At 40.7% G+C, this 27,737-nt stretch overlaps 1 protein-coding gene across 2 annotated transcripts; it reads left to right on the forward strand.

The window, feature by feature from the left end:
• MEP1B (meprin A subunit beta) lies at positions 1-27,022 on the forward strand. Of its 2 annotated transcripts, none has more exons than XM_079982690.1 (15): positions 1-2,279; positions 3,842-3,860; positions 5,083-5,133; positions 5,250-5,293; positions 7,414-7,492; positions 9,982-10,099; positions 13,665-13,843; positions 14,605-14,823; positions 18,004-18,156; positions 19,506-19,721; positions 20,536-20,973; positions 22,780-22,944; positions 23,937-24,069; positions 24,909-25,110; positions 26,591-27,022. In XM_079982690.1, the coding sequence occupies exons 1-15, from the start codon at positions 2,238-2,240 to the stop codon at positions 26,603-26,605; spliced, it is 2,073 nt and encodes a 690-aa protein (XP_079838816.1). In that variant the 5' UTR covers positions 1-2,237; the 3' UTR covers positions 26,606-27,022. The 2 variants fall into 2 exon arrangements, with proteins under 2 accessions (XP_079838816.1, XP_079838815.1); XM_079982689.1 differs by lacking the exon at positions 1-2,279 and adding an exon at positions 2,353-2,453.
• The last annotated feature ends 715 nt before the right edge of the window (positions 27,023-27,737 follow it).

Consider the following 27,737-nt stretch of genomic DNA (forward strand, 5'->3'; position numbering starts at 1 on the left):
GGATACATAACTAGATTGCCCCCTGGCTATTCCCCCTCCCCCAGCCTTTCCAGTTTTTCAACATTGACTTGGAACATTTTATGGGAATGAAATGGCCAGTAACCTGAGTCGTTTGGGGAATCCTCCCATCAAAACTGTTGTAACAAAAGTCTACTAGATGATGAGGTCAAGAATCAGCCTGTTATAGTGAGTACAAGCCCTTTCCCTCGCCAGTCTAATGCTAAGCACTGAGATACTCCTAGAAACTGCTCCAGAGGCGAATTTAGGGCAGCATGGCTGGTTCTGCCACACTGGGTGCCAAGCCTATGGGACGCTGCAGGGGGTTGCAACTATGACATTGTGAATTGAGCAGAATGGAAGGTGAGAGGCGGTGTGTGTGTGTGTGTGTGTGTGTGTGTGTGTTGGGCTGAATTTTGTCTTCGCACGGCATTGCTGAAATGTGAAAGACCAAAGTCTGCCCCTGACAGCTCTGCCACAGCACAGCTTTGTGAAGGGCTGGGAAGGTGTGCTTCATTGAGTCCAGACCCCCCCCCCCCCACGTTCCAAGGAGCAGTGCAAAATTGCCTGCAGGTAAAGAAAGTAATGCTAAAACTTCACTTTAACCTTTTGTGCATACTACAAAGCAGCTTATATCCAAGAAAGCAGGCAATCTGCAATATATGGCAATGACTAATATAAAAAAAATGCACTGATGCAGTTTGCAGTTTTTGTATTTAATTCAATTTCATTCGACTGGTTTTATGAGCAGAAGTCTAGCTATGTGCATTAGACTGATTGCATGGATTACATGTGCCTATAATTCCATTTTCAGTTTTATGATCCCATTTACTAGTTCTCTGAATCTGGTGGCTTTCTCTTGTTAATGTGGGAGAAGTTGATTGGAGAAGGTTATTGATTGCCCTTTTTCTACCGAATTATGTGGCTTCTACTGTTTAAAAAAACAATACAGGAAAAGTACAAATTGAGAGCTGAGTGTTTTTCTTTCAAAATAACCATGCTGAACTCACTTCATAGCTGCTGGGAGAGAGAAGTAAAGAATGAACAGTTGGCTTTTGATTAAGGGAGAAGTACAACATAGGTAGTAAATTATTACAGTATAAGCAATAATTTCATTCATGTTATCTGCTTGGCAACTGGAATTTATTCTGTTCTTTGTGGGCTATTTGATCTATGGATATATTTTTTTAGCATTTACTTTTCTCTCTAACATAGCAGCCTGCTACTTCATCACACACATTAAGGTTGCAATCCTATATATACACTTACCTGAGAGTAGGGATGGGGGAGTAATTTCATTCAGTTTCCATTTCAAAGCCAACCTACCCTAATTTATGCTTTCTGAAACAATATGACAACCGAAACACAAACAGCCTTTGAACGTCGCACTTTGAAAGGTCCAAAAGCTGGCATTGAAGATGTACGCCTTTGTAATGAGATGGATCCTCTTATGCTAGACATAATCTGTATTTCTCAAACTTTGGATGCTGTGCCCACTTTGTTTACTCAAGAGACAAGGTAGGATTGGCAGTTTCCATTTTGCAAGTGTCAAATAGCCATAACTGCAAGGGTTCTCTTCCCTTCCTGGGAGATGTTCCAGGCTAGGGCCAAGGTGAGCTCCTCTTCTAGTCATCGGCAGGAAACAGATTTATTTCAGTGGAGTTAATGAAAAAGAGGGTCACCACTGAAAAATGATCAAGGTTGATGAATAGTTACCCCATAACTATCTGGATAAGCCATCACGTAATAGTACTGATAGGGGTGGAGTCAATTGCAGTGTGATCCTGACCAAGGTGTTCCCATAACAATAACTGAAGAGAAATGTAGGCAACACAGACAAAATCCGATGAAGGATTTTAAGACTGGCTTCTAAATAAAGATCTTCACTTCTACAAAGATCAGCAGGATCCTAGAACTAGGCTGATCAAGGTAACCAAAGAGATTTTGAGGAGGGGAGAAATTAAATGTACTGTGTCCAAAATACTGTCAGCATAAGCATTTCAGCTTCCCAAATGGAATGATCCCTGCTGTCCTTCCCCTAAATGTTCTGGGTTTCCCAGAATGTGGGAATGTGGCTGAATGTGGCTGTTCAAATAACTGAGTCTTTGTCTAGGTTCATCGTGAAGATACCTCGTTTGAGGCATCGCATTTGGTTACATCCACCATCTTTATCCAATGAGAAATATATAAAGGTAGAAGTAGACCAATCAACAGTCGTTTTATTCTGGCACTGATGTTCGATGAAAAAGTTGAAATGCCCTCTTGCTTCATTCTGTCAAAAGGTATATATCAAACACCTGCAATACAAAGGTCAAAGTTTTCATTTATGATGGCACTCTAGATATAAATGCACAAAAATTAAAAGATTACAGCTCTTACTGAAGTTGTACATCATGGATTTGTGGCTATTTTATGTGCTGCTGAGCGGGGTTATTCTGCAGATAGTTTGCTGTCTGGTAAGACAATAAAAAGCATACTTTAATTCTTAAGGATTAGAGTGAATTAGCACATTTGTATTTAATGTGCATATTTTTAAAAAATGCCAATAGTTTCTGTAAATCGAGGCCAGGGGTCATAATTATTGGGGTTGCAGTGGGGAGGGAGAGTTTAATCATTTTCTCCTTGGCTGTGGTTCTGACACAAATCACTCTTTTGGAGTTAACTTCTGCCCAAGACTGCATGCTTCTCCCTCCCTTCACTTCTGGTGCAGCCACAAGGATGAGATCAGAAGCTTTTACTTCCAACTTACACAACAGTTTAGCATTGTGGCTTAACCTAAACTGTGGTTAATTTTATCTATGCCAGAAAAGAAGGGGGATGTGCATGAGCCTAGGGGCAGGATATGTTGGTTCCCATCACAGTAAATGCAGCCTGTGTGTTCTGTCCCCTATTTTAGAGTAGTTGTTTTGTATATCAAAAGCTAAAACAATTTTAAAAGTTTTCAAAGTGTAATTATACAAATACAAAAAAAGAAGCTTGCATTGTTATAAGTTGTTAATGAATAAATATCTGAAATAACATTTGTACCATAGTGTTATTTCTACTTGTATCCTCCCACTTATTATAATGGTATGTGTTCTAATATAACAAACTGGCTAAACTGTATGGTCCAAGAGGCTAGTATAAACCACAGTGTTGTATCCACAGAACAACATGATAGACAAACGGCACACCAGCTATTTTAATATCCTTATTATGAAGTGTGGGTAATGAATATATTTTAAGGATCCAGTATTTTCATATATGCTAGGTTATGTATAATATCCCAGTATCCTACCGACCAATATTTAATTTTGTTTAAACACCTAATCCAGGCTATAGTGATTTTCTTGAGCTGAGGCCTGGGAAATGATGCTGTGTCTTTTTTGCACCTCCATATGCACACCATTCTCTTGTTTTGTACAACACTAGTTCCTCTTCCTTTCCAGTTGAGCAATTGTAGGATTATGGAAAAAGAAATTCTCTTAAACTGTTCTGTGATAGAATGAGTATTAGGAATTTTAATCCCAGCTCCACGCAATTGCTAAGCACACCATCAGGAATATTATCACCACAGTTTCTAATATATAAATATATCAACAAGAGAAAGCAATGGTTAACCAATATTTTTAAAATATAGCAAGAAACGGGGTTTAGTCCCATGTCTCAGGTAGAACATGTTTTCATATATGCACAGAAAAACATAGGTGTATAATATTGCATTGAATCTGACTTTAAACTTTTGATGCAAAACTTGCCAAATGAATTTGGCTGATAGAATGGCTGCACTTGCCATTAGGTATCACATGTAATCTATAAAGAACAGATTGCACATCTGACTGTTTCTTCCTTTCTTTTATTCTAGCCTGTTCAAGAACTACAGGGTGAGTTCTATTTTGTATCTTACTAATTGTAACAAAATAGGGGCAACAAAAGCAGCTGCTCATGAACACAGCAGACTCAAAAGCTGATTTATAATTATGGTTAGCAGATTGACATTCTGATCCTAAGTGTATTTACTTGGAAATTAAGTACCATTGAGTTGAGTGGAACTTGCCTCTGAATAGGTATGCTTCTAGAACAATACAGAGGTGGGGAGAACCAAAGGTGTGCACTGACCAGATGGAAGGTGGGGTCTGTTTTTCCTTCTCTGCCCTCCCCGCACCCCAGTTCCAGGAGCTTTCCTTCTGAACAACTTTTGCCCTTCCATTTATCACCTTGGAGGGGCTACATCAGTTCCAGGTCTGGTGTGGTTTGTCCCTGGTTCCAGAGTTGTGTTGGGGGAACAGAAAGAAAAAGAATTAGGATCTGGCAAATCCAAAACCTCTCCTAGCATGACTTCCGCATGCTTCCTTTTTGACCTCTTGACATTGGGGCTCTATTGGGAAAAAAACACTGGCTATGCATCTTTCTGCAGCCTCATGGAGGAGGCTTACAAGGTCTGATCTCCCTTCTCTGTGGAAGGACCTCTCTCTCCCCCTGTGGAGAGGAACAGTCACAGAAAAGTATGGCCTCTAGGATGCCGGGGCATAGTGTGTGTGTGTGTGGGGGGGAGGCAATAGCCCCAGGCACATTGTTTTAGGAGGTGTTGCGCATTTGGCTCCTCACACTGCCCTGTCAGCCTGTGCTGCTTTTTGTGAGGATAGGATCAGATCTGAATGATTCACAGGGCAAATCATGCAGATCGGATCCCAGCCTCATAAGGCTGGCTGGGCAGCACGAGCAGGAAGCAACAGCCATGTGGCCTTCAATCCCAGTCTTGCCCTCGCTTTGGGAGACTGGGATCAAAGGGTGCATGGCTGCTGCATCCTTCCCACATCACTCTGCCAGCCTCAAGCCACTTTATAAGGTTGGGATGACCCAAGGGCTGTGTTGGCCAGCTGGGCTCCCCTCTGCGTAGGCGGGCAGGTGGTGCAGCGCAGCCCGCTTGGCTCCGGTAAGGCGGTTGCTCTGGTGGCGGCAGCAAGGACTGAGATGGCATGGTGGGCTCCGTTGACCTCTGCACCCTGGTATGCCACTGCTAGGATGCCCTGCCAGGGCTTGTTGTATTGGATAAAATATAATGGCTATAATTGCAACTATCTCTGTTTTCTTTTTGTTTTTCAGAAAGAAATGAAGACAGTGGAATAGATCAAGATATCTTTGATATCAATGAAGGTTTTTTCAGCCTAATGTTTTAATTATTATTGTCTTTTATAATACTGTGTGTGTGTTTGTGTGTGTGTGTGATCATGGATTAAAATGCACTAACCTTCTGTGGGTTTCTTTTTTAGCATTGGGACTGAACTTGTTTGAGGGTGATATCAAACTTGATGAGGTGAGTTGAAATGACAAGCAGCAGTATAAATGACTGCTAACTTGGGGATGATGAGCCCATGCTTCCCTATTGTAAAAAGGTGATAGGATTTTGCCCTAGTCTGAGATCTTCCCTTGCTTCATAGCTTCCTGATGAAGCTCCTGGCTGTTTTTGTAATGCCCGCCTTTCACTGCAGCCCCTTTGAAGCTTCCCATCCTTCTACTCCTCACACTTTATTATTTTTGGTGCCTTGCCGATGGAGACTGCTACATCTTTAGCATTGCACTACACCAGGCAGTTGAAAGGAAGGATGAGATGGGCATAAAGGTCACATCAGTCCAGTGGCTGGGAAAGTTAGACCTTGAGGTTGAGCCAGGAGCTTCCTCCTCCATGTGATGCCTAAGGCTACAAGAGCTCCATCAGAGTGAGGAGCTATTAACCCTGTTTATTAGCTATAAATGTTTTCTTTATGGAGCTATAACTGGAAGTGTCTGGAGAGGAATTAATATAGAATGTCTGAGATAATAAAAGAGGAAAGAGTACTGTAAAAATGTGGAAGCATGACACCGAATATAATCAATTCAGCCATTAGGTTACCATTATTAGCATTTTAATTTCCCTTGCATTGAGATAGATGCCAGTACAACGCTGAAAGCAAAAATGCTAACCCTGTGCAGACCACAGTGGATGGGAGAGGTTTACAGTATATCTTATAGTATGTGTATGTGTGTGTGTGTGTGTGAGAGAGAGAGAGAGAGAGAGAGAGTGAGTGAGAGAGAGAGATTTACAGCCTGTACATCTCATCCAATCTTATGCTGATAGTTCAATTCAGTTCAATGATTAGACCACTGTATTTAACAGGCTTGTATGGTCAGAAGATTCCAAAGAAAGTTATAACCCTGTACTTAAGTGTCATGCAAAGTTGGGATGCAGCAGATTAAATTGTGGTTCCATTGTTGATTTTTGCCCAGGCAGACATACCACTGCCTCAGTGTTTCAGGGAAGGCCGTATAAACAATGCCGTTTCTTAATGTCTGGCTGGAGTTAGTTAGCAATGCTCCCTGGAGTCTATGTTGCAACTACAAGTGGATACAGTCCCCCCCGCCCTCATTCCAACTATTACTTCTAAAAATGAATCCTGTGCACCATGTGAGATAAGACCTGCCTGCCTATTCCACCAACTTGGGCAAGAGCAATGATTTAAACATACTATCTTTTTCTTTCATTGTTTGGAATTCTGCGTTCTTCGTGTTAATAAATCTAAGGTTTTTATTAGCTAACTGGTATGATCCGGTCCAAGAGAATTTAGAATGTTTCTTACTCCCTGTGATTACTTTGGTACTCTTCCAAGTTAACAACAAGTACTGACGACCCTCCAGGGGAATTTGATGCAGGGATACTAGAAGATGGCAGTGACTTGGTGCCCCAGTTAAATCTTACACCTTGTAATACTTAATAGCCCTACTGCTCTGACAACTTAGCATGTGGCAGCAGCTGTTGACTCTTTTTAGGGTGAATCTAGTCCCAGAGAAAAACTGGAGCAATGAAACCCCCATTTAATTTGGCATATCAAGCGATGACATGTGGAATGTGAGGTTAAGGGCCTTCCAAAAGACCTCTGGGATGTCACAATGAAGCATCTAAAGAAACTGATTTCATGCCTATGACTAATACACTATTTCAAGGATTGCCACTGGGAAACCATGTGAGCTTTGCCCTTGACTACTTGAGTAAGATCAGGTGTTTTTTACTGCAACAGAAATTGCACCATGCGGAAGGCACACATTTGAATACCTTTTCGTAATAGCTATAAGGAACATGAAGGTAGTGTGTGTGTTTTCACTTGAGTGCGCAACTTTCTGAAATGTTGCATTCAGTGCTTGAGTCTTGAGTCTACATTTGTAAAGAAATCCCAGGGGTGCACAGAATATTCAGTCTTGCATATAGCTGCAACTCTGCGACACTGAGGCACTTCCAACAGACCAGCCCCAATTATCCAATCCCAGTGTGCAAGAACAATGAGGAACTGGATGCACCACACTGCAGGTGCCTAAAGAGCAAAAGTCTGAACTCAGAGGAGTCACAGTGCCAACTCTTGTGCTTTCTTTCTCTGAATTTATTGGATTTGCCTTCCTTTTCAGAGACTAGAACGTAACTCCATTATCGGCAACGAATATCGATGGCCTCACACCATTCCATATGTCCTTGAGGACAGCCTAGGTACGGCAGTTAATTTCTAAAGATCACTTGTTGCAGAAGCAACCTTCAGTATGAACATTTGTTCTTTTCTTCAGTATTAATTTTGGTGGTATATTTGCCAAGATTTGGGGTAAAAGGCTTACTTCATAAGAACAAATGGGATATAATTTCTTAAACTTTGATTTTTACCAACAATTTTAAAAAGTATATTACAAAACCCACCTTTCAATACAGCAATATGGAGAAAAATAAACTTCAGCATTTGATAAAAATGCAAGCTCAACTTGTAAATAAAACCAGCTAGGCCTGCATGTGGAAGGTAACAGCGCTATTCAAAAAGTTGTAAAGGATACATCTGGTTTAGTCAAACCTTGGACAGATATGATATACAGTGGTACCTCTGGTTAGGAACTTAATTCGTTCCGGAGGTCCGTTCTTAACCTGAAACTGTTCTTAACCTGAGGTACCACTTTAGCTAATGGGGCCTCCTGCTGCCGCCGCTGCGCAATTTCTGTTTTCATCTTGAGGTAAAGTTCTTAACCCGAGGTACTACTTACGGGTTAGCTGTAACCTGAAGTGTTTGTAACCCGAGGTACCACTGTATCTTTCATTATAAGCAATGTGCCATGAGTCAGCAAAGCAGTTATGAGTTTTCTATCAGATTTTTATGGGCTGTCAGAAGAGATGACTCCTCCAGATTCTCTTTTCTTATAGCCTGGAGAAGGACCATGAACAACAGGACAATGCATACAGTGGTACTTCGGGTTACATACGCTTCAGGTTACAGATGCTTCAGGTTACAGACTACACTAACCCAGAAATAGTATCTCAGGCTAAGAACTTTGATTCAGGATGAGAACAGAAATGTAAAGAGAAAGAAGGAACATTCTACCATTCGTGGTGGGAATGTAAGAAAGTAAAGAGTTTCTGGGAAGCAATATATAATGAATTGAAAAAGATGTTAAAATATACTTTTGTTAAGAAACCAGAAGCCTTTCTTTTAGGGATTACAGGAAAAGAAATAAGAAGAAAAGACTATAAACTCTTCCAGTATGCAGTTACGGCAGCAAGAATTTTATTCGCCCAGAAATGGAAACAAGAGGAAATACCGACGATTCAAGAATGGAGAATGAAACTGACTGACTATGCGGAACTGGACAAACTGACTGGGAAAATTAGATATGTGCGAAACCAAAAGTTCATCGAGGATTGGGGAAAAATTATAGATTATCTGAAAAATATATGTGAGGTGCAAACAACGCTAGTGGGGTTTCAAGAAGCACTGTAAAATTTTAAGAGGTATTGTTAAAAGAAAATAGAAAAGGGAGGGAAGACAAATGGCAATGCAATTAAAGGAATGCGTATTGAAGGGTAAATATGGATGATTACCAGAGAAGCTGAAGGAAGACCAAAATTTGTACTTTGTTAAAATCAGTTAAAATCTGGATAAAATTGTATGATTGTATTGAAAAATAATAAAAATTTATGATAAAAAAAAGAGAACAGAAATCACACGGCGGCAGCTGGAGGCCCCATTAGCTAAAGTGGTACTTCAGGTTAAGAACAGTTTCAGGTTAAGAACGGACCTCCAGAACAAATTAAGTTCTTAACCCAAGGTACCACTGTACTTTGAAACAGAGACTTGCAAAGGCATAGAAACACAAAGAGTTGAAATTGGGGTCTGTAAACATCTTAGAGTTCTGGCCAGGACCCTAGAAGGTCTGATGCGCAAGCCGTGGGTTTGGGTTGACTGCTTGAATGTTTAAGCTATGCCTCATTAAGCTCAGCCTGTATACAAACAGGGGTATAAATATTACACTCCAATATTATGACTCACCAGTAAGCTTCTAGTGACCTCCTTCTAAAAGAAACCAAGCCTTGATGAAAGTTGTCGTGTCTTAGCAGCTCAGAGATTTGGGGTAAGAGTAGCAATGCAAAGAAATAGAGGCAAAAGATTGCCCAACTTCCAAATTTACAACAAACTCCACTTACTGTATGCTGCTTGTAGTAATAAAGTAATTATGTCACTATCTTGCACCTTCTCTCAAACTCAAAAGTGCCAATTTGGGATTAACAGTGAAGATCTGGTTGCTTATCACTTTATAAGATGCTGCAGCCAGATTGGTGACGGTAGCCAGTTACAGGAAGGACAGAAACTCAGTGTTAAAACAGCTCTACTGGATCCCAGTACATTTCAGAGTATAATGGCTTGGAAAATAGAACTAGTTGCTTAGCTTGAAGGCTTGTAGCAAAACAATCCAAGGAAGCAAAAGAGAGCTTTGTAGAGCAAATTGGGTTACTTCTGAAATAGGTATTTACAGTCCACTTTCCTATGCTAAAGGCATATTTGAAAAGGCTTTAATAATTCTCCCAACAATTTAAATTATATTAGTCTACCAAATTTATACTCATTAGTACTAATAGCAGAGTTTCCAGTTGCTATGTGGAGGGTTAGCTGAAAGGGCGCTCCTTTAGGTGAGCGATAACCAATCCGTTGTTTTTTCTTCCAGATATGAATGCAAAGGGGCTGATCCTCAATGCATTTGAACAGTATCGCCTAAAATCCTGTATTGATTTCAAACCCTGGGAAGGCGAAGCAAATTACATATCTGTCTTCAAAGGGAGTGGGTAAGAGAAATCATCCTTTTAAGTAATGTTTCTTTCTTTTTCATAGTCTCTGTACAGTCTCACATACGAGATCTGTGCCTGTCAGTGGAGACTGGCTCATTAGGGCAAATGGGGCACTGCCCCACCAACTCCAATCTCCAAGTTTTTAAAACTTTGCTTATCTGTAGAGATGTTTGTCAGGTCGAGTCACAACTCTGGGTTTATGAGCCTGAACGTTGGTGCAACATTCATTCTTTGTGGCATTGTGCTGATAAGAGTATTTTGTACATCCCATTCAAAGTAGTTATATGGTTGCCTCCAGACTGTCAATATTTTGTGGTAGGGATTCAAGTGCATAATGGAAATTTAGGTTTGCCCAGTTAAAGGGGATTTATGCAGCAAGCCTAGTTAGAAAAAACAACAGTTAGTTTGTGTGATGGGAAAATGCACTGAAAAGTGAGATGAACAAATGAATAACTGGAAGATGTATAAGCAGTGCACAGCAAATCAGCTTCGATGCTCATTGTTGTATAACCTCCCTGCAAGCAAAGCAGAAGGAATACCCAGTTAAGGACAGTCATAGTGTAACCTCTGCGTAAGCAAGCAAATTAGGTTGAATGCTCAATAAACAGGTCACCTGGAGTCGTCTGTGATTTATACTGCAAACCTTTGGCTTGGATTACATTAAAGGATAAAAGTAGGGAACCAATGAAGAAATCTGTGTTGAGTCAAGGCAGCTCTTAAGTCTCAGTATGTTTCTTTCTTCTGCTGGGATCATATTTACTTTAACATTTGAGAGGCTGCTTATTCATCTTGTCTGCTCTTGGAATTTGTCTTCCTTTCAACCAAAAGTTCCTTGTCATTGCTCAGAGTGCTGAACAAGAGTAGACTGTTTATAGATTTATAAATAACATTTATCCAGAATTCTGTTTTCTACGAAGTGCTGTATGTTCTTGCTTTTTATGGTGGCTTGTTAGCAACAGTGATAAACTGGTGATAAAAGTTATTTACCCAGCCAATATGAATTTATAGTCTGCAGGAATGGCTGCATGAAATACTTTAAAAAAAACCCGATTCCACTCTCATTGCCTTGCAAAATCACAGGTTTCAATGTCCATTTGTTAAAGGAATGTTTGACCAATCAAAGGTGATAAACTGTTTAAGATTTGGCTGAACTTCAAACATTATTATTATTATTTTTGCAACTGTGAAAAGCAATAAAACTTGTATTTCAGTTTGGGCCTTGAGTTCAAAGTTCAGAGTTTGTCAGATTCTGAGAACTGAATCAGCTGAGATAAAAGATCATGAACTTCCTGTAAGTTTTTCTGAAAGGTTGTTGCAGGATATGGAGGCTGGTCTTTTGGCTATTGTTTTGAAGTTCAGATAAAGTCAGGAGCTAATTTTACAAAATTCATAAGCAAGGAGTTAATATTAATTGATGTGATGTGATGTGATGTTTAGCTCATCTCAGTGTTCATCTTTTAGTTGAGTGAGGAAGGATTTATATGTGGGGGTGGGTGGGTAAGTTTTACTTGTTTCCTTGTTTCCTTGTTTTTGTTTCTATTGTTTTGTTATTTTAATTGTATTTTTCTATTTTAAAATTTGTAAGTCGCTGAGAGAATGTCAATAGGTGTATTCAGTCCCTTAACCACAAAAGGCTGCTGTTTTCCTTTCATCCATGTCTGCATTGTTTTGCATAGTCAGGGCTGAACAGAATAAGTGGCTGGGTGGAGGCTACTTAAAATTCCTCCTACATGGATGGCCCACACAGCCAGCAAGTTATGAGAAGCAGCTTGCCTGGTGGATTGAGTAATGTTCCCCGTGTCTCTAAAAAACATGGTGTTTGCTGGAGGACATTGCCGGATCCATACTGATCTATTTAAACCATCTGCCTTGGCTCTCTGTGAGAGAAACAAAGGCTGGAGAACAGCATTCCTGTTTGCTCACTGATCTATATGGTGGCTGATCCTCATGGCAATTCATTTGTGTGTATTCTGGGTTTTGGATCCACTCACATTTCTGAATGGCATAGTAAAACTGAAGATGCTGTACAGCAGACATGCATAGTTGGTTGCCATGTGTGCTTACTGTGTGACTGCTTGGTCATATGGAACACTCCTAAAAGTGACCATGTGTTTACTTTCAACATCCTGTTCTATCCCAGAGCCTTTCTGCACATAATTCAATGGGCATTCCGGCTGTATTGTAGGCATTCTGCAGATGCTGAGTTGATTTTAATGCTACTCTTATGCAGAGTAGACCCACTGAAATTAATGGGTTGGGCACAACCCAGTGAATCTGGCTTATATGTCAGAAGTCAGTATTCCCTGGTACCTGTGTGGGCCATATCTTTAGTTGCTTCCCCACTCTCAACTCCTGAAATCTGCTTCTCTTTGCTGCCATGGCCTATTCTTCTGCCTAGAGATAGGAGCAAGAGGACCCCACTTTGCCTTCTCCCTCTAGAGGTGGCCATGCAGATTAAGCCCAGAGGAAGGAGGCAAGTGAACGGGCAGCAGTGACTGTGCCAAAGAGAGAAGGGCTCGTTTCAGGAGGAGGCACTGAAGACATCTTGTTTAAGGCCTTCCCAAAACCTGGAGCTGGCAAATCACTGAATGAATAAAGTTTCAAGACATACAATATTGTTAAACACACCCTGATTTCCAAGTTATGAAAGATGTAAGGGGTGCCAGCACACACTTCAGGTTTGGTTTCCTTTGAAAGAAGGTCACTGGAATATCTTTGTGGTGGTGTTATTCACACACATACACTAACTAAGCATAAAATGAAAGGGCTCACAACATTAGCACCTCAGCATATTTCGCTTTTGCATTCGTTTCTAGATGCTTTCAGCACAGAGAGCAAGTCAAGCCTCTTTCCAAATCTACCTCACTATGAGACAATACTGGTTCTCCTAAACCCACCAATCATCACCGCATCTCCAGGCAATGGGGGTGGGGGCTGTTCCCCTCTAGGAACATCACTAGCCAGTCATTTCTACAGCAACACACTTATACTTGACCAAGTCTTTAGTTGTGCAAAGAGATAACTTAACAGACTTGGCTAGCCCCATTCACTTAATAAAGGAACTGGTTTGACCATTTCAGTCAGTCCTTCTGCTATAGAATCACATTTTACAGATGTAAAACCACAGGCCTTGAGGGGTCCTAAATATGACATGTAGACCAAACCCCCAATTCTATAACCATATAATCATATAAAATTCATCTTTTCACACCAAAGCTTTACTAGATACATAGTCATAAAGACATGTACACTGCTTAAGGCCTTACAATGCAAATGGGAATTTATGCCATCACCATTCACGCCTTGTAGAGCAAATGGAAGGTGTTTCAGATCTCTCTCTAAACTCTCTAAGTACAGGTGTGCATCTCCTTTGGTTTGTATGCACAGTACCCAATCCAGCATGGGAATCTGGGCAGAAGCAATGTCTCTGCAAGTTCTGCCTTGCAGAATTAGTGTGACCAAGTGAAAAGGGTTTCCTCTGAGTGAACCCTTTGATGGATAATTAGACTAGGGCAAGACTGTATACAGCACAGATTTTGAACACTCTTGCATTTTTTGTCAGTTGCTGGTCCTCTGTGGGAAACCGCCGAAAAGGGAGGCAAGAACTCTCCATAGGAGCCAACTGTGACAGGATTGGGACGATTGAGCATGAATTCCTTCATGCACTGGGATTCTGGCATGAACAGTCACGATCTGATCGAGATGATTATGTCACAATAATGCGAGACAGAATTCAGGAGGGTAAGCTAATTTACCTTCCTTTTAATTTAAAACCATTGATAGATTTCATCTGTACAGCTTCTCATTCAACTTGAATCTCATTAAATCTTTCTGACTTGGATGGCAATGTCTAAAATTTGATGCATTGTTATATACTCCCTGCTCCTCCAAGCAGGGAAAAGTTCAAGGGGCAGTGCTGCCAGGTTTAGGTTTCCCTCTGGGTAATGGCACACACACTTGCGGCATCTTTAGAATATTTGCTTTACCTCTCAATATGTGAGCAGAGCATGAGTGAAGGTAAACGGGGCTCTTCTACAGTGATCTCCCCCACAATTGCATCTTGATCTACTTCCAGGCTGCACCTCCAATTTCACCATGCTCCAGCTAGAAACTCCCCTTTCTCTTTAAAACAGGAAACTTCTGTTTCTTTGTACATGTACCTTACATCTGCCCCCTCTCCTTTTACCAAGAAGCTTGACTTATTTGGAATTCTGTGTATGCCTGCTGCATCAAGTCTCTCTCATTTCTTTCTGCTTGCAAAGCATTGTAAATTGGGAACTACTATAATAAATAAATACTCTGTGGTTCTGTATGGAATTCAAAGAAGCAGCGATGGGACAGCAGGCTAAGCACATAAATTATAAATTTGTTACATTGCAATGGGAGAGATATTGAAGAGTGTGCTTATCTGTCACCTAAACCAGTGGGACTGAAAAGGGCTTTCCTTTGGCTGGATTGTGATCTGTATAAGTCACCGTGGTAAGTTCTTCTGCTTCTTTCAGGTAAGGAAGGAAACTTCAACAAATATAATGATAAAACATCTGACTTCCTTAATGTCCCATATGACTATAACTCTGTAATGCACTACAGTAAAAATGCCTTCAGGAATGGAACAGAACCAACAATAGTAACAAATATACCAGCCTTCATTGATGTGATTGGACAGCGCATGGATTTCAGTGAATATGATATCCGGAAGCTGAGTCGACTCTACAACTGCAGTAAGTGTTTGAAACCCCATCATATCTTTTCAGCCTCCTTTGGTCATCTGTCATGGATGCTTTAGCTGAGATTCCTGCATTGCAGGGGTTGGACTAGATGACCCTCAGGGTACCTTCCAACTCCACAATTCTATGATTTGTTTGCTTAGGTTTCATTTCTGAACTTTACTTTGGGACGAATTCAGTGTTGCCCTCTTCTGATTGTTCCATCTGGCAGCCAGAGATGCTTGCACTGGTGGAACAATCTCTCCTCTCCTCCCAACCCTCCACCTGAGCCAATTTTGGGGGCACACAAGGGGAGGAGAGGGGAAGAGTCCTCTGGTGCTAGCAGAAGTGCTTGCACAGGCTTCCACTAGCAGTGCCTGTTAGTTAAATCTGCTCTTTTGCCTGGGAATACAGTAGCTTCATAGTAGCAAATAAATTCCCCACTAGCATCTGAGACAGGGGTGAGGAACCTCCAGCCCAAGGACCCAATTAGGCCCAGCACATGTCCCCATTGGGTTTCCAGTGCCATTTCTCCCCAAAGCACACCCACCTGTCCCATACCTGACATAATTTGTGATGTCAGGTTTGAGGAGGTGGAGGATTAGCTGCCAGAAAACAAATGGGCGCCTTAGCTAACTTCCTGTTAGCACTTACCAGCTCAGAAGCACAAACTGATTCCATCTGGCTTCCTGTAAGGGCTGTAGATTGGCGGTTATGGCAAGGTGGCTGGGATTGACTGTACTCTTAGTCAGGAACTCTCTAGCGCAAGCAATGCCTACCCCTAGCAGACTGCCTGTATATGCCACTCGGCTGATTGGTGCTTACAGCAAGCTGGCTGGGATCTGCACTTACAGCAGACCCCAGAGTGGGATTTGCTGTAAGCATAAGTTTCCCTGTGCTTTGGTGGTTTGAACTGAAACCAGCGCTGCAAAGGATCACAGGATTGTTTGTTTGGGATTGCCTGATGTGACTGAGGCTGATATAACGTTCTCATGCTTCTGGATTTCCCTGGACACTGTCAGCAGCAGTGTCCGGGTGGTGCGCATGTTGGCAGTGCCATTTTTTGCATTTATTAAAGTGATTTTGCCCAAAAAACCTCAACAACTTTGGGCAAAACTAAAAAAAAAAAGTTCAACAACTTTTCACTGTTTGAAATATGGCAACCGTAGCTGATAGGAATTCTAGTGCAACAATAACTGAAAGGTGCTGCACTGACTACACCTGACCCAGATGGACCAATGGTTTGATTCTGCATGAAGCTACTGCTTCCTCAGGTAGGATGCTAAACAAAGAAAGAAGAAAAAATTAAGGCTGAAAAGCAGTATAAGTGGCCTGGTGGTCATTATATGGTCAGTTGATTTTACTTACATCCAATTCAGTTAGGAATGTGGTCCACTAAAACACATGCCATAATGCCATAATACAGGTGTAAGTCTTTAAGGTGCCACCCGACTCTTTCATATATATATATATATATATATATATATATATATATATACACACACACAGACCCACACCCACACACTAAATTGCTGAGCGTGCAAAATCTGCCCTTTAAAGGTCCTTTTGATTGTCCTAGTAGTGAAAGAAGGATACTGCTCATTCTATAAAACAAGCCAGCTTATTTATTTTCTTTTAAAATGAAACTCATTTACTTCTACTTGAAGTGGTTTATGGATTCAGCTAATAGCACTGATTGATCATAGAGTGCCTTTACTAAGAAACCAGAGGCCTTCCTTCTGGGCATTGTCGGCCAGAAGGTGTTAAAGAAGGACCGAACATTTTTTATGTATGCAACAACGGCAGCAAGGATACTCATTGCCAAGAGCTGGAAAACCCAAGATCTACCCACACTGGAAGAATGGCAGATGCAGCTGATGGACTATATGCAACTGGCCGAGATGACTGGCAGAATCCGAGACCTGGGAGAAGAGAGGGTTGAAGAAGACTGGAAGAAATTCAAGATTTATCTACAAAAGTATTGTAATTTGGTTGAATGCTAAGAAGGATGCTAGATCATAAATAATTGCCTACCATTGAATTAGATTGAACTTGACGATAAGTGAGATTGAGGGAAACATAAATTTGTGGAGAATAGATTAAATTAACTGAATAAAATTTAAGAATATAAACAAGAGGATAAATTGCTGGAAAAAATTTACAACGATGTAAGTGGGAGTGGGAGACGCGAGGGAGTCCAAAGAAGTTCTGAAAAATGTGTTATGATCCATGTTATATTGTTTATTATTTTTGCATTTTGTATTTTTGTATTTTAAAAAAATCTCAATAAATATTTATAAAAAAAAAAAAAAAGATTGATCATAGAGTGACTGAGGCTGTGTTCACACTTTCAGTTACCATGCATTCATTGCATGTGTAGTACTGGGTTTTAAATCCGTGTTCACACGACAACATGCAAAATGTGTATATATCCTGTTCTTTGTTATAAAATACTACTGTTTGATGTGTTATTTCCCAAACCAGCAATCAGAGTCCTCAGGCCATTCCTAATTTATCTCTAGCCAAGGTGTGAAAACCTTTGCATACTATAAAGACATCCCTGCCTGTCAACACCCCCCCCAACAGATGTGAATCAGATACTAAAGAAGCCATGCTGTTGTGAACAGCTGGGGGGGGGCACTAAAATGCACAGAAAAACGGAAACTTCTCTGTGATGTGAACCCACCTTGAGTTAGAACAGAGTTTGGTTCTTTTGACATTGTGGTTTTTCTAACTAATTGAGATATGAGAAGATCTGTAATTGGATTTCCCACTTTGAAAAAAAAAAGTTTAACAGCAGTTGCCGGGTGAAGGTTGAGAATTATATGGAACAATGGTCCTAGGGGAGATTAACCTTTCTCTCATGCCATTCATGCCAAAACTGTTTTGTCTACTAGAGGTAAAACAATACCAGACAGACAGGTTTCCTCCTACAAGGCAGCTAGCAGCTGGTGGGGATATAGATTAGGAAAAAAGTGAGATGGAAAAGGGTTTAGCCATCTCACCTGCAGGCTCCTTGACTGTTTACTTCGCCACTGTTTACAGCAGCTTTTGTATTTTAAAAGTACAAATGGGTCACAGATCTCCTGATGGCATATCTAGTTGGGTCCAAACTATTTCCTGATGCAGCTGACTGAATAGTCCCACTAAAGTAAACAAACACTGTATCTGCTCTGTTTTTTTTAATGCTGGTAGCTTCGTCTTTAAGCTTTATGGAGACGTGCAGTTTTGAATTTGAAAACGTGTGTGGCATGATTCAAAGTACAGAAGATAATGCTGACTGGCAGCGCATAACCCAGGTTCCTAGTGGACCACAAACGGATCACACCTATGTTGGAATCTGCCAAGGTAATGTACAGCAATTATGATTATCTCTTAGATAAGTATTTTCTGTGGATGTATCTGATCTTCATAACCTCACTAACTTGCTGATAAATTGCTATTGCGTTGTTAACCATGCCTGTTAGATAATTAGAATGTTTACCGTATTATTTCAAGTCGTATCTCTATACATGTCTGCAACCTACTTTTCCATGTTAAGGGAATTAAGCTGTTTTCAGAACTTGAATGGCTGGGGGAGCCACTTCCCACTGTGACCTTGGTTCTTGTGGGAAGACAGGATGTTGCCCCTTCCGTAGAGCTGTTCCATAAACTAGAATGTTTACCAAAATACGCTGGAGAACAACATGCATAAACGTGGGTTGGAGCCTGGATAGTGAAGTGTCCTCATAAGATACACAGGGGAGCAACAGAGGCAAGACTAGAGTTTTTCAAGAACTGGTGATTTATTTTTAAAAATATTTGAAAATGGTAATTTAATTCTGAAAGTTGTTCTGGAGGAGAGGTGTGTGTGAAACTATGGCAGGCCAAGGAAGCTGCACAGTGATGTTTCATTTTGCATGGGAGGAGAATAGTAGAAGTAGAAGTTGGAAAAGTAGAAGTTGGAAAATTGATAAGAAGAAGGCAGCAAGGTGAAGAGGGGGTTATTCCTTTCCTTCCTGTCCTAACTGCAGGAAGGAGAAGTGGGGAATGCTTAGCATAAATCCAGAAAGAAGACTGAAAAAGACTTGCCTCTTTCCAGCAAGGCTTTGCTAGGCAGAGTCTGATGGAACTGGGAGTCTAGAAAAAGAGCACACAAAGCTGGAATTTGTGCTTCTGCACTTACCACACAAGAATCAGCTACAGTTCAAAGGTGCAAGAACAGACACCCAAGTAGAAACTCTAAAACTTAGCCAGTTTGTCTGCCAGCAAAACAGACACACCTGTACAGGGCTCAGGAGACTCACTAAGTTCTGGGTTTCTAAGGTAACAAAGGAAGTGGATCTGTGCGAGATGGCAAATGGGTGGGGCCTATCCCCCAAATTACAGCTGGTTAGAAAGACAAAACCAGAGTTGAGAGTAGAGTGATGTGAGCTAGAAGCAAACCAGCAAGCTGAGAAGACAGAGAGAGACAGCAATGTTTGATTCCTGTTTGAATCCAAGGTTGCAGCTATGGGGGAAGCAAGGTCCTCTTGTGGTATTAATCCTGTGAACCCCTCCATTGTAGGCTCAGGTTGCATATATGTGTAAACAAGCCATATATCATAAAGACACCAGAGTCTCCATAAGCACCAACAGTTCCAGGGGGTTCCATGCCAGTGTCTGGAGGGTGAAGAAGTTCTAAAAGTTTCCCTCCTCTCTCTCTTTCTCCTTGACAGAGACTGGCTACTTTATGCATTTTAACACCAGTGCTGGAAGTGTGTCAGAACGAGCGGTTTTAGAGAGCCGATTTCTATATCCCAAGAGAGGTTTCCAGTGCCTACAATTCTATTATTACAACAGCGGAAGTGAAAGTGATCAGCTGAATGTTTTAGTCAAGGAATACACTGATGCAAACCCCAATGGTACCCAAAGGCTTGTAAAAACGATACAAGGTATGAAAGCATTATTTTTAATATGTATACGCTCTTGTTCTAGTTAACACTGGGGTAGTAAATCTGTGCCTACTCTATATCACTTTAGACTGCAGGTGGGGGCTCAAATTATTGCATGCTCCTGTTTAAAAATAACAAAACGTTCCTCTGTATAGAATGCTAGCATGTCAGAGAGAAGATTAAGCCACATTCCTCACCCCATAACATCAAGTTTTTTGATGTGGAGGTGTGTTTTTTTTTTTAAATGGAGATCAATTAAAAAATATAGAGTTTGAAGCTGTATAGTCCATACACCAGTTTACTATGCTGGTGAGGACTAGGCTAGAATTTAACATTTCACATTTGACAAGAAAAGTTCTGAGACCACAAGTATTTTATTCTTTGGTCTGGGTTCTCCATGGTGTTTTTAATGGATTTCTCGTGCCCCAACCCCACAAAAAGGAGGCCTGTATTGATCCATGGAAGTCTTGATCTGAAATTATTATGGGACACTGTAGTGATGGACTTTTAAATTGTATTTTGAGCCTAAACTGTTAAATATATTACATTTAAAAACCAGTAGATTGAGATCTGTGAAGTAATGTTTCCTGTGATCCACCACAGTCAGGAGGCAGGCTACTGTAGTCTGCGTCAGGGGAAGCACTGAAAAGTCTTTAAGGATAAGTCCTGCATAAAACTCAAGTACACAAATATGAATGACTAAATGAACTGTTCAACATTTAACCCCTTTTAAATTTCATGGGGAATGTGAAAATCTGTTTGTGTAACATTAAAACATGTTGTCAATATAATGCACCTCATTATTCTTTTCCAGGTTCACCTGCAGGCTACTGGGAGTTACACCATGTGTCTTTAAATGTTGCAAGTAAATTCCGAGTAATATTTGAAGGCATAAAAGGATCCGATGCATCTAATGGAGGCCTTTCCATTGATGATATCAACCTGTCAGAAACTCAGTGCCCTCACCATGTTTGGCATATAAGAAATTTCACTCAACTGGTTTCAAGCGCTACAATACTATATAGCCCACCCTTTTACTCTCCCAAAGGGTATGCATTTCAGATTGGTTTGTTCCCCACCAGTTCATTGAATTTAAACATACATTTGCACTTGATCTCTGGTGCAAATGATGACCGGTTGCAGTGGCCTTGTGCATGGCAACAAGCTACAGTGCTTCTGCTTGATCAACATCCAGACATCCGCCAACGTATGTCAAATCAAAGGAGTATAACTACAGACCCAAGCCAACTAGGTAGGTTAATACTTGGATCAGTTTACCCTAATGGTTATGGTTATATATATATATGCTTCAATAATGCCTTAAAATTATTTCTCTTTCTTTCGCCAACAGTAGTGTATTAAAATTCCTAAGGTGCATGAGAAACTGCCCCCAGACCAGATAATGCAAAACAAAATAATCTATATTAAAAAAAGTTGAGCCGACTACCTCCTTGTGTAGACATTGTGAAATACCATACTTTTCTGTGTATAAGATTAGGTTTTGTTTTTTTTTACTAAAAAAAAAAGTCTTAAAAAGGGGAGGTAGTCTTATACACGGCGGCAATCTCCCCCCATTTTCTTAATTTTGAGTCCCCCAAAACAGGGGGCGTGTTATACATGGGAAAATATGGTATATAGTGGCTGTCATCATTCTCCACTCTTTATTTATATATATATATATATGTGTGTGTGTGTGTGTGTTCTATACTCCTCTGGTAAACATTTAGCCCTCCGGTCTGTTTTTCTCCCCCCCGGGATTCACATTCCTCTTTCAGCTCCATTCCTTGAAAAGAAGTAAGAATCCTTTATTTCCCCTGAGGTAGCAAAGGCATGTGTGTTGACTCCTCAGTATAAGTGCACTCATGGGAGTTGTAGTCTACATGTGGAGGCCACCTCTGGCATAAGTCAAGTATATTTGCCAGATGCCAGTAATAATAACCTCACTGGTCTAGACCTTAATGGTGATGGGTGGGGACAAGGTAAGGCAGGATTACATAAAGCCAGCATTTCTAAGCCAATCCCTATTGTGCACTATGTTTCCTTTCACATATATTTATCTGCAGCAGGGTGCAGTTATTGTAGGACTAAAGACTCTCTGGAAGTTGATAGCAAAAAGTTTTGTTTTTAAAACACTAAACATGAGATATCCAGGTTTTTTCCATTTTGTTCAAAGCTGGCCAGTGGTTCCTTTGGGCCTCAGTATCTGGAGGGCCTCCACTTGCTCCTTAAAGGTAAAGGACCCCTGGCAGTTAAGTCCAGTTGCGAACAACTCTGGGGTTGCGGTGCTCATCTTGCTTTACTGGCCAAAGGAGCCGACGTTTGACGTTTGTCCGCAGTTTTTTCGGGTCATGTGGCCAGCATGACTAAGCTGCTTCTGGTGAAACCAGAGCAGCGCATGGAAATGCTGTTTACCTTCCCTCCAGAGCGGTACTTATTTATCTACTTGCACTTTGACGTGCTTTCGAACTGCTAGGTTGCTCCTTAGGATGAGATAAAAATGGCAGTAAGAGACCAACATTGGGCAATAAGGACGCTTACAGTCTCTTGTTTGAGTTGCTCATCTGAGAACCAAGACAAAGCCAATGGGGTAGTGATGGCAGTGGAGGGAACCTCTGGAATAGGAAGATGAATAATGGAGATGCCAAACCTTCCCTCTCCAAATGTTTTGCGGCCTTCAAGCAGTAGACCTAGTGGGTTGGAACTGAAATGTTTTTAGAGGTTGGTAATTTTTTTGTGCCACTGTGGATTCGAAATCCTCACAGCCAGTGCCCATGCAGAAGGTTATCTTTGGACTTTTTAGCATTACCCAGGCTACATAGTTTTCCTGCCCCAGTTGGAAATGACAGCCCAGCTTAGATAGTCATTGGGCCTTGATGTTCACAGCCTACAAGAGTTAATTGAGTCACATTGTCTTCCTGCTTACACAAGAATCTTGAGTCATTCTTTTTTTTTTTCTTATTTTGCTGGAAAAAGGTATATAGTTAGTATCATTTCATATTTTGCTGAACCCCTTTTCTACCAAAAATATTAGCTTTACTAATTTTTTCTTCTTTCATAGTATATGATAGACCAGACAACGTAGGAATAGTCGCTACTTTTCCTAATGGCACTGAATTCATGAGAGGTCCTGCAACTGAATTCAGTTCCTTTATAACACAACAAAGGCTTGAAAGTCGTGAGTTTGTTAAAGAGGATAGTATTTTCATTCTTACAACAGTGGAAGGTATGTGGGTTTTGCTATGAGTGATATTGTTAGTATCAAGGATTCAGCAGAAATAATCCCATGATAGTCAATGGGAGTCTCCCTAAAACAAATAGTTCTGTATATTTTCTTCTCTCTCACTTAAGAGTTGAGACTAGAAGGTGGGTCCTGATTGCTTATGAATCTGCTGATGGCCACTGGTTGAAATGTTTTGCAAAATGTATGCTGAGCTGCTTAGACAGGCAGTCATTTGAATATGCAGAGTTCCAATATCTGGAGGCGTTAATTTTTCCGAAAGGCAAATAGATCAACCTTTATGGCAGCTGCCACATATTGGAACTTGCAACTTTTGTAATATTTCCCTAGTTTAACTCATATAGCTGCTCAGAGGCCTTTTGTCAATGAACCTGGGCAAGGCTTGGACTTAAACATTCAGTGTCTCCCCTCTCCTTCCCCTGAGCAGCTGTGAGAAGTTTAGCAGCTTTCACTTTTCAGTTAAACACAGTGTTACTTCCAAACCCCAAACTGTGGTGAATATTTACTATCCTTTATTTTAAGAAACCAACTGCATAAACAAAGGTTTAGAGGTGGCTTTTTCTGACTAGCCATAGTTGAGACAAACGGCAGTTTATCTGGATTCAGGCATAATGTGACTAGTCTAAAATTGGAAGCTTTCCAACTCTTCCTCATGGCTGCCCCAGAGAAGAAGGATGGGACATGTGACATTTGCTGCATCCCATTTTCATAATGCTGAAGTATTATTCTGTATTACACCTTTATGTATCTAAGCAAAAATCACAGGTTAACATTTATTCCAAAAGGTTACATCACTCATAGTTTCAAATTGTTTTATAATGGGAAAAGGTTTGTTCCTTTGCCATTAAGCTTATAAACAAAAGATCTCTAAATTCTGAGCCCCAAACCTAATTTAATAAAAGTAATAGCATCAAATACTTTAAGATGTATTGGTTAAGCTGCAAGAATTTATGTTTTGCCTCATTTATTCACCTCAGATATATCACATTTAATATCAACTCAGCCAAATTCTACAGCCATCACTCCAACTACAGCCACTAGTATGTGTGAGGCCTATGGCTGTCAAAATGGTGGAATCTGCATTCTTGAAGAGGGGAAGCCAGTTTGCAGGTAAGCAATGTGTTCTTAAGTGTTCATATTGTGGAATTCCTTCTAGGGAGGCATCGTGTGTAGCAATCCTTTATTTTCAAAATCCAGTGTGAAGTGGGGGTGGGGTGGGGTGAGAGAACCTGAGATCTTCATCTTGTGGTACTCCCACAGAGGACATTTTGAACTGAACTTCAGTTGTGCTACATTTTGTGCACATTCCGCATTTGTCACTACAGTAATAATCTGCTATGTTCCTTTAGCTGTTTTTGACAATAAGTAACGGTATCCAGTCCAGGTTTATGTTTGTGGGTTTTTTGCATGGGAGTTAACTATTTTAGGCCTTCATGCTCATCTGTTTTTGCGTTTCTCCCTCCATCCAGTATGGGCTTGGAAGGAATGCCTACGTATTTTTTCCCTACAATTCTCAGAATTAGACAGGCTTTAAGCACGCTTAACTGGGTTATACACCAACAGGCAGTGCATGCCAACATAAGGAGATGCCAGGTAGGGTAGGAGATCCTAACCTCACATACATACACTAATATATGAGTGCTAATTCACCAGGAAAGATGTGCTGGGGTCATGGTGGAGAGCACATTCCATGCTCCGTATTATTTAAAGCTGGACTGAACATTCCAGCAGCCAATATAAAAATGCCTTTCTGTAGTTCCATGATACTGTGTGCAGTTTTGTCATTTCAGCTATGGGGATCCACAGGTTCCTCACTTCTGGGTGAAAAGGATTGTGGGCCATTTAGCTTAGAATGGGGGGTTTCTGGCCTGTGAGCTTAATTTGGGGGTGGGGCTGCAGTGTGTTGAATTGTGTTTGTGATTTGCTTTAACCGCTGCCATGCTTTGCAGATGCCCTGTAGGTGCAGATTGGTGGTATGTTGGAGAAAAATGCGAGCAGAAGGGATCCACACAGGACACAGTTGTGATAGCAGTTGCCTCATCTCTATCTATATTTGCCGTTATGTTGATCATCACCATTGTAACAACCAGCTGTATTAAAAAGAAATATAGGAAAAAAATGGAAGCCAGGGAAAGCCTGGGTTTACAAAATGTAAGTATTGCACTTCCGGTGGTGCAAACTTTTAGGTGGCTTTGCAATACTGAACTGTTTTCTTGCTAGGTAAGATTGTGAGGTGCAATACTTAGCCTGCCCTCAAATGTATTCTAATTGTACAAATGGGAACTTGTGATGAACGGTTGTGTGGCCTTTGGCAACGCACACAGAGGCTAACACAACTCTGGATACACTATCTACCGAGCCCCACGGACTTCTGTTAGCTTATGCTGCATAGTGTGGCATTTATTTGGGCGGCTACATTTTTGAAACAGCAATCCAAGTGAGGGAGGGTGAAACTGAGGCAGAAGAACAACCAGATTCCCAGGGTCATTGCACAGGGTAGAAGGTGGGAGGGGAAATGTAGATTTCCTCCCCATCTTCTCCTTTCTTTGGACTTCATTCCTATACAAACCTATGTGTGAGGAAGTTCCACTGAACTTCATTGACACCCCCCTTTTTTGGGTAAAAGGGCTTTTCTCTCCATTGATGCAATGGAAATGAAAATTTGTTCCCCAACTGGAGTATTGGCTTTCTCTACTCCCCCTCTGCCCCCGCCCTCGCCTTCCAGTGGCATGTCACGGGAATGCGAAGGGTTTGGGATCTAAACTTGCCTCACTGTGTACCCAAACACTTCCTGCCCTCTTTCTGCCATTGGAAATTTCCGCAACTGCATTGAAGAGGCCTCTGTGGGCAGACCTCCTGGTTGGCATGTGAAGATAAGAGTCAAAGAATCTTGTGTGCCCTGGGCTACCCTCCCAAGGACTGCACCTTGAAAATGTGATTAAACTGTATAAGAACTAAACAAGTTTCAAAGAATGAGGCTCTCTCAAACTACCTTACCAGTCCTTAAATATATTTTATCAAAGCAGCATCAAATAATTTTAGAAGTAGCAGTACATAATATGTTTTATTGCACCCCTCGCCTCCCCCAAAAGAGATTCAAAATGGCAGTTGCATCTCCTTTCTTCTCATCTGCAGCAATCAGCCATCTTGCCATAGAAATGTCTGTTTCTATACCTGTTTTGAAACAAAGTATACAACTTTGGATAGTTTGCCAGCAGTATGTTAGCCTACTGAAAAGCATCACCTTTTGTATTTCTCATTCTGGGTTTGCAACTCCTCTTGGATGAAACAATTTTAGGGGAAACAGCCATTCTTTTGCATTAAAAACAAGACAAAAGCTATATGCCACTTCTAGGATTTAATTGAAATAAATTGCTCAAAATTTAAAAAGAAGCTGTGACTTTTTCTGACCTAAAATTCTGCACAGGAACTCCAATTTGAGACCCCCATTTCCCATCTAAGAGAATGGAAAAGCAAGATAAACTTAGGCCGGCAAATATGAACCTGAGCTTGATTCATGCTATGTGTTCAATATACTATGCTCTATGCAGGATAGCCACATTTATTTTGCAATTATTATAATTGTACTCTATCCAAGTGATTTAGAAGATGCCTTTTGCTCTCTTGACAGAAAACACCTCTCTGAAGATAGTGAAAGTTTGGAAACCAAAATGGATGGCCTCACTTGAACACCTTATTCATAACTTCATGTCCAGCACAGCTTCTCCTTTGCCAACAGACATTTTACTTACAGGAAAAAAAGGGAAAGGAAATTATTTGTGTGTGAGTTTAAATCAATGCAAAAAAAGGCGGCTAAAAGTGATATTTTAAATTTTGAGATGGTGCAAGTTTAAGGATTTCTCTAGCATGGTACATGTCCTGGATAAGCAAAGTGGTCAGGTTTCTTTATTTCCACCACATAATTTATGAAACGAAACTGGGAGGTTTCCCTTCTGTATAAGCAATATGGACCCAGAATGAAGACATGTGTCCTACTTTTTTTCTAGAGGGGTGTCATTTGCAGGTGGTTCCCCTCCAGAATCTTTAAATGGCTTTTTAAACATCTGAGTTCAAAAAATTGTTTGGGGATTTGGCACGATAGCATTTCAAGGGGGAAAGTGGGTGGAAAATCACATATGCTTCAGTGGCAGACCTTTTCTGAAAAACTCATCAACTGCCTGGCTGCTTTGTGAACTCAAAGGTATAAAAAGCTGTTAACCTCCCTTCTAGGGAGGTAACCGAAGTTCTAAGATGTGTTTAGGGCATTTCCACTGGGGATGGCTATATCAGTTGTGCAAAATATTAGCAAAACCTCTTTGGGGATAACAGAACCTGCCTCCTTTCTTCCAATATACTGAATGATGGAGCTTCCCAATTTTATTTATTAGGTTGTTAAAATGTGCCCAAGGATAAAAGTAGCTTATTGTAGGCGCCATCAGACAAAACGGGGAGAAGAGTAGTATTACTGAGGTTAGCCTTTATTATCTTGCTAAGACTGCATAACAGAGTTGTACAAGTATGATGAGCAAAGGATAATAAAAACATCAATGCCTTATTAACTTTGTATGCTCCTATGTATTAATAGGAGATGGATCTTCTCTACTGAATGTCCCCATTTTAAAGAACTCTCATTACCTTCAAAGATCAAACACAAAATAGCTTTAATATACTTGCAGCCATGAATGTATTGTATTAAAAGGTGCCAGTGAAGAAAAACATGTATGTATCATCTTAACTATAGGCTGTTAGTCTTATTAGAAATTTAATCAGTTGCTTTA

Source organism: Podarcis cretensis (genome assembly GCF_951804945.1).
Source record: "Podarcis cretensis genome assembly, chromosome: 7".
NCBI classification, from domain to species: domain Eukaryota; kingdom Metazoa; phylum Chordata; class Lepidosauria; order Squamata; family Lacertidae; genus Podarcis; species Podarcis cretensis.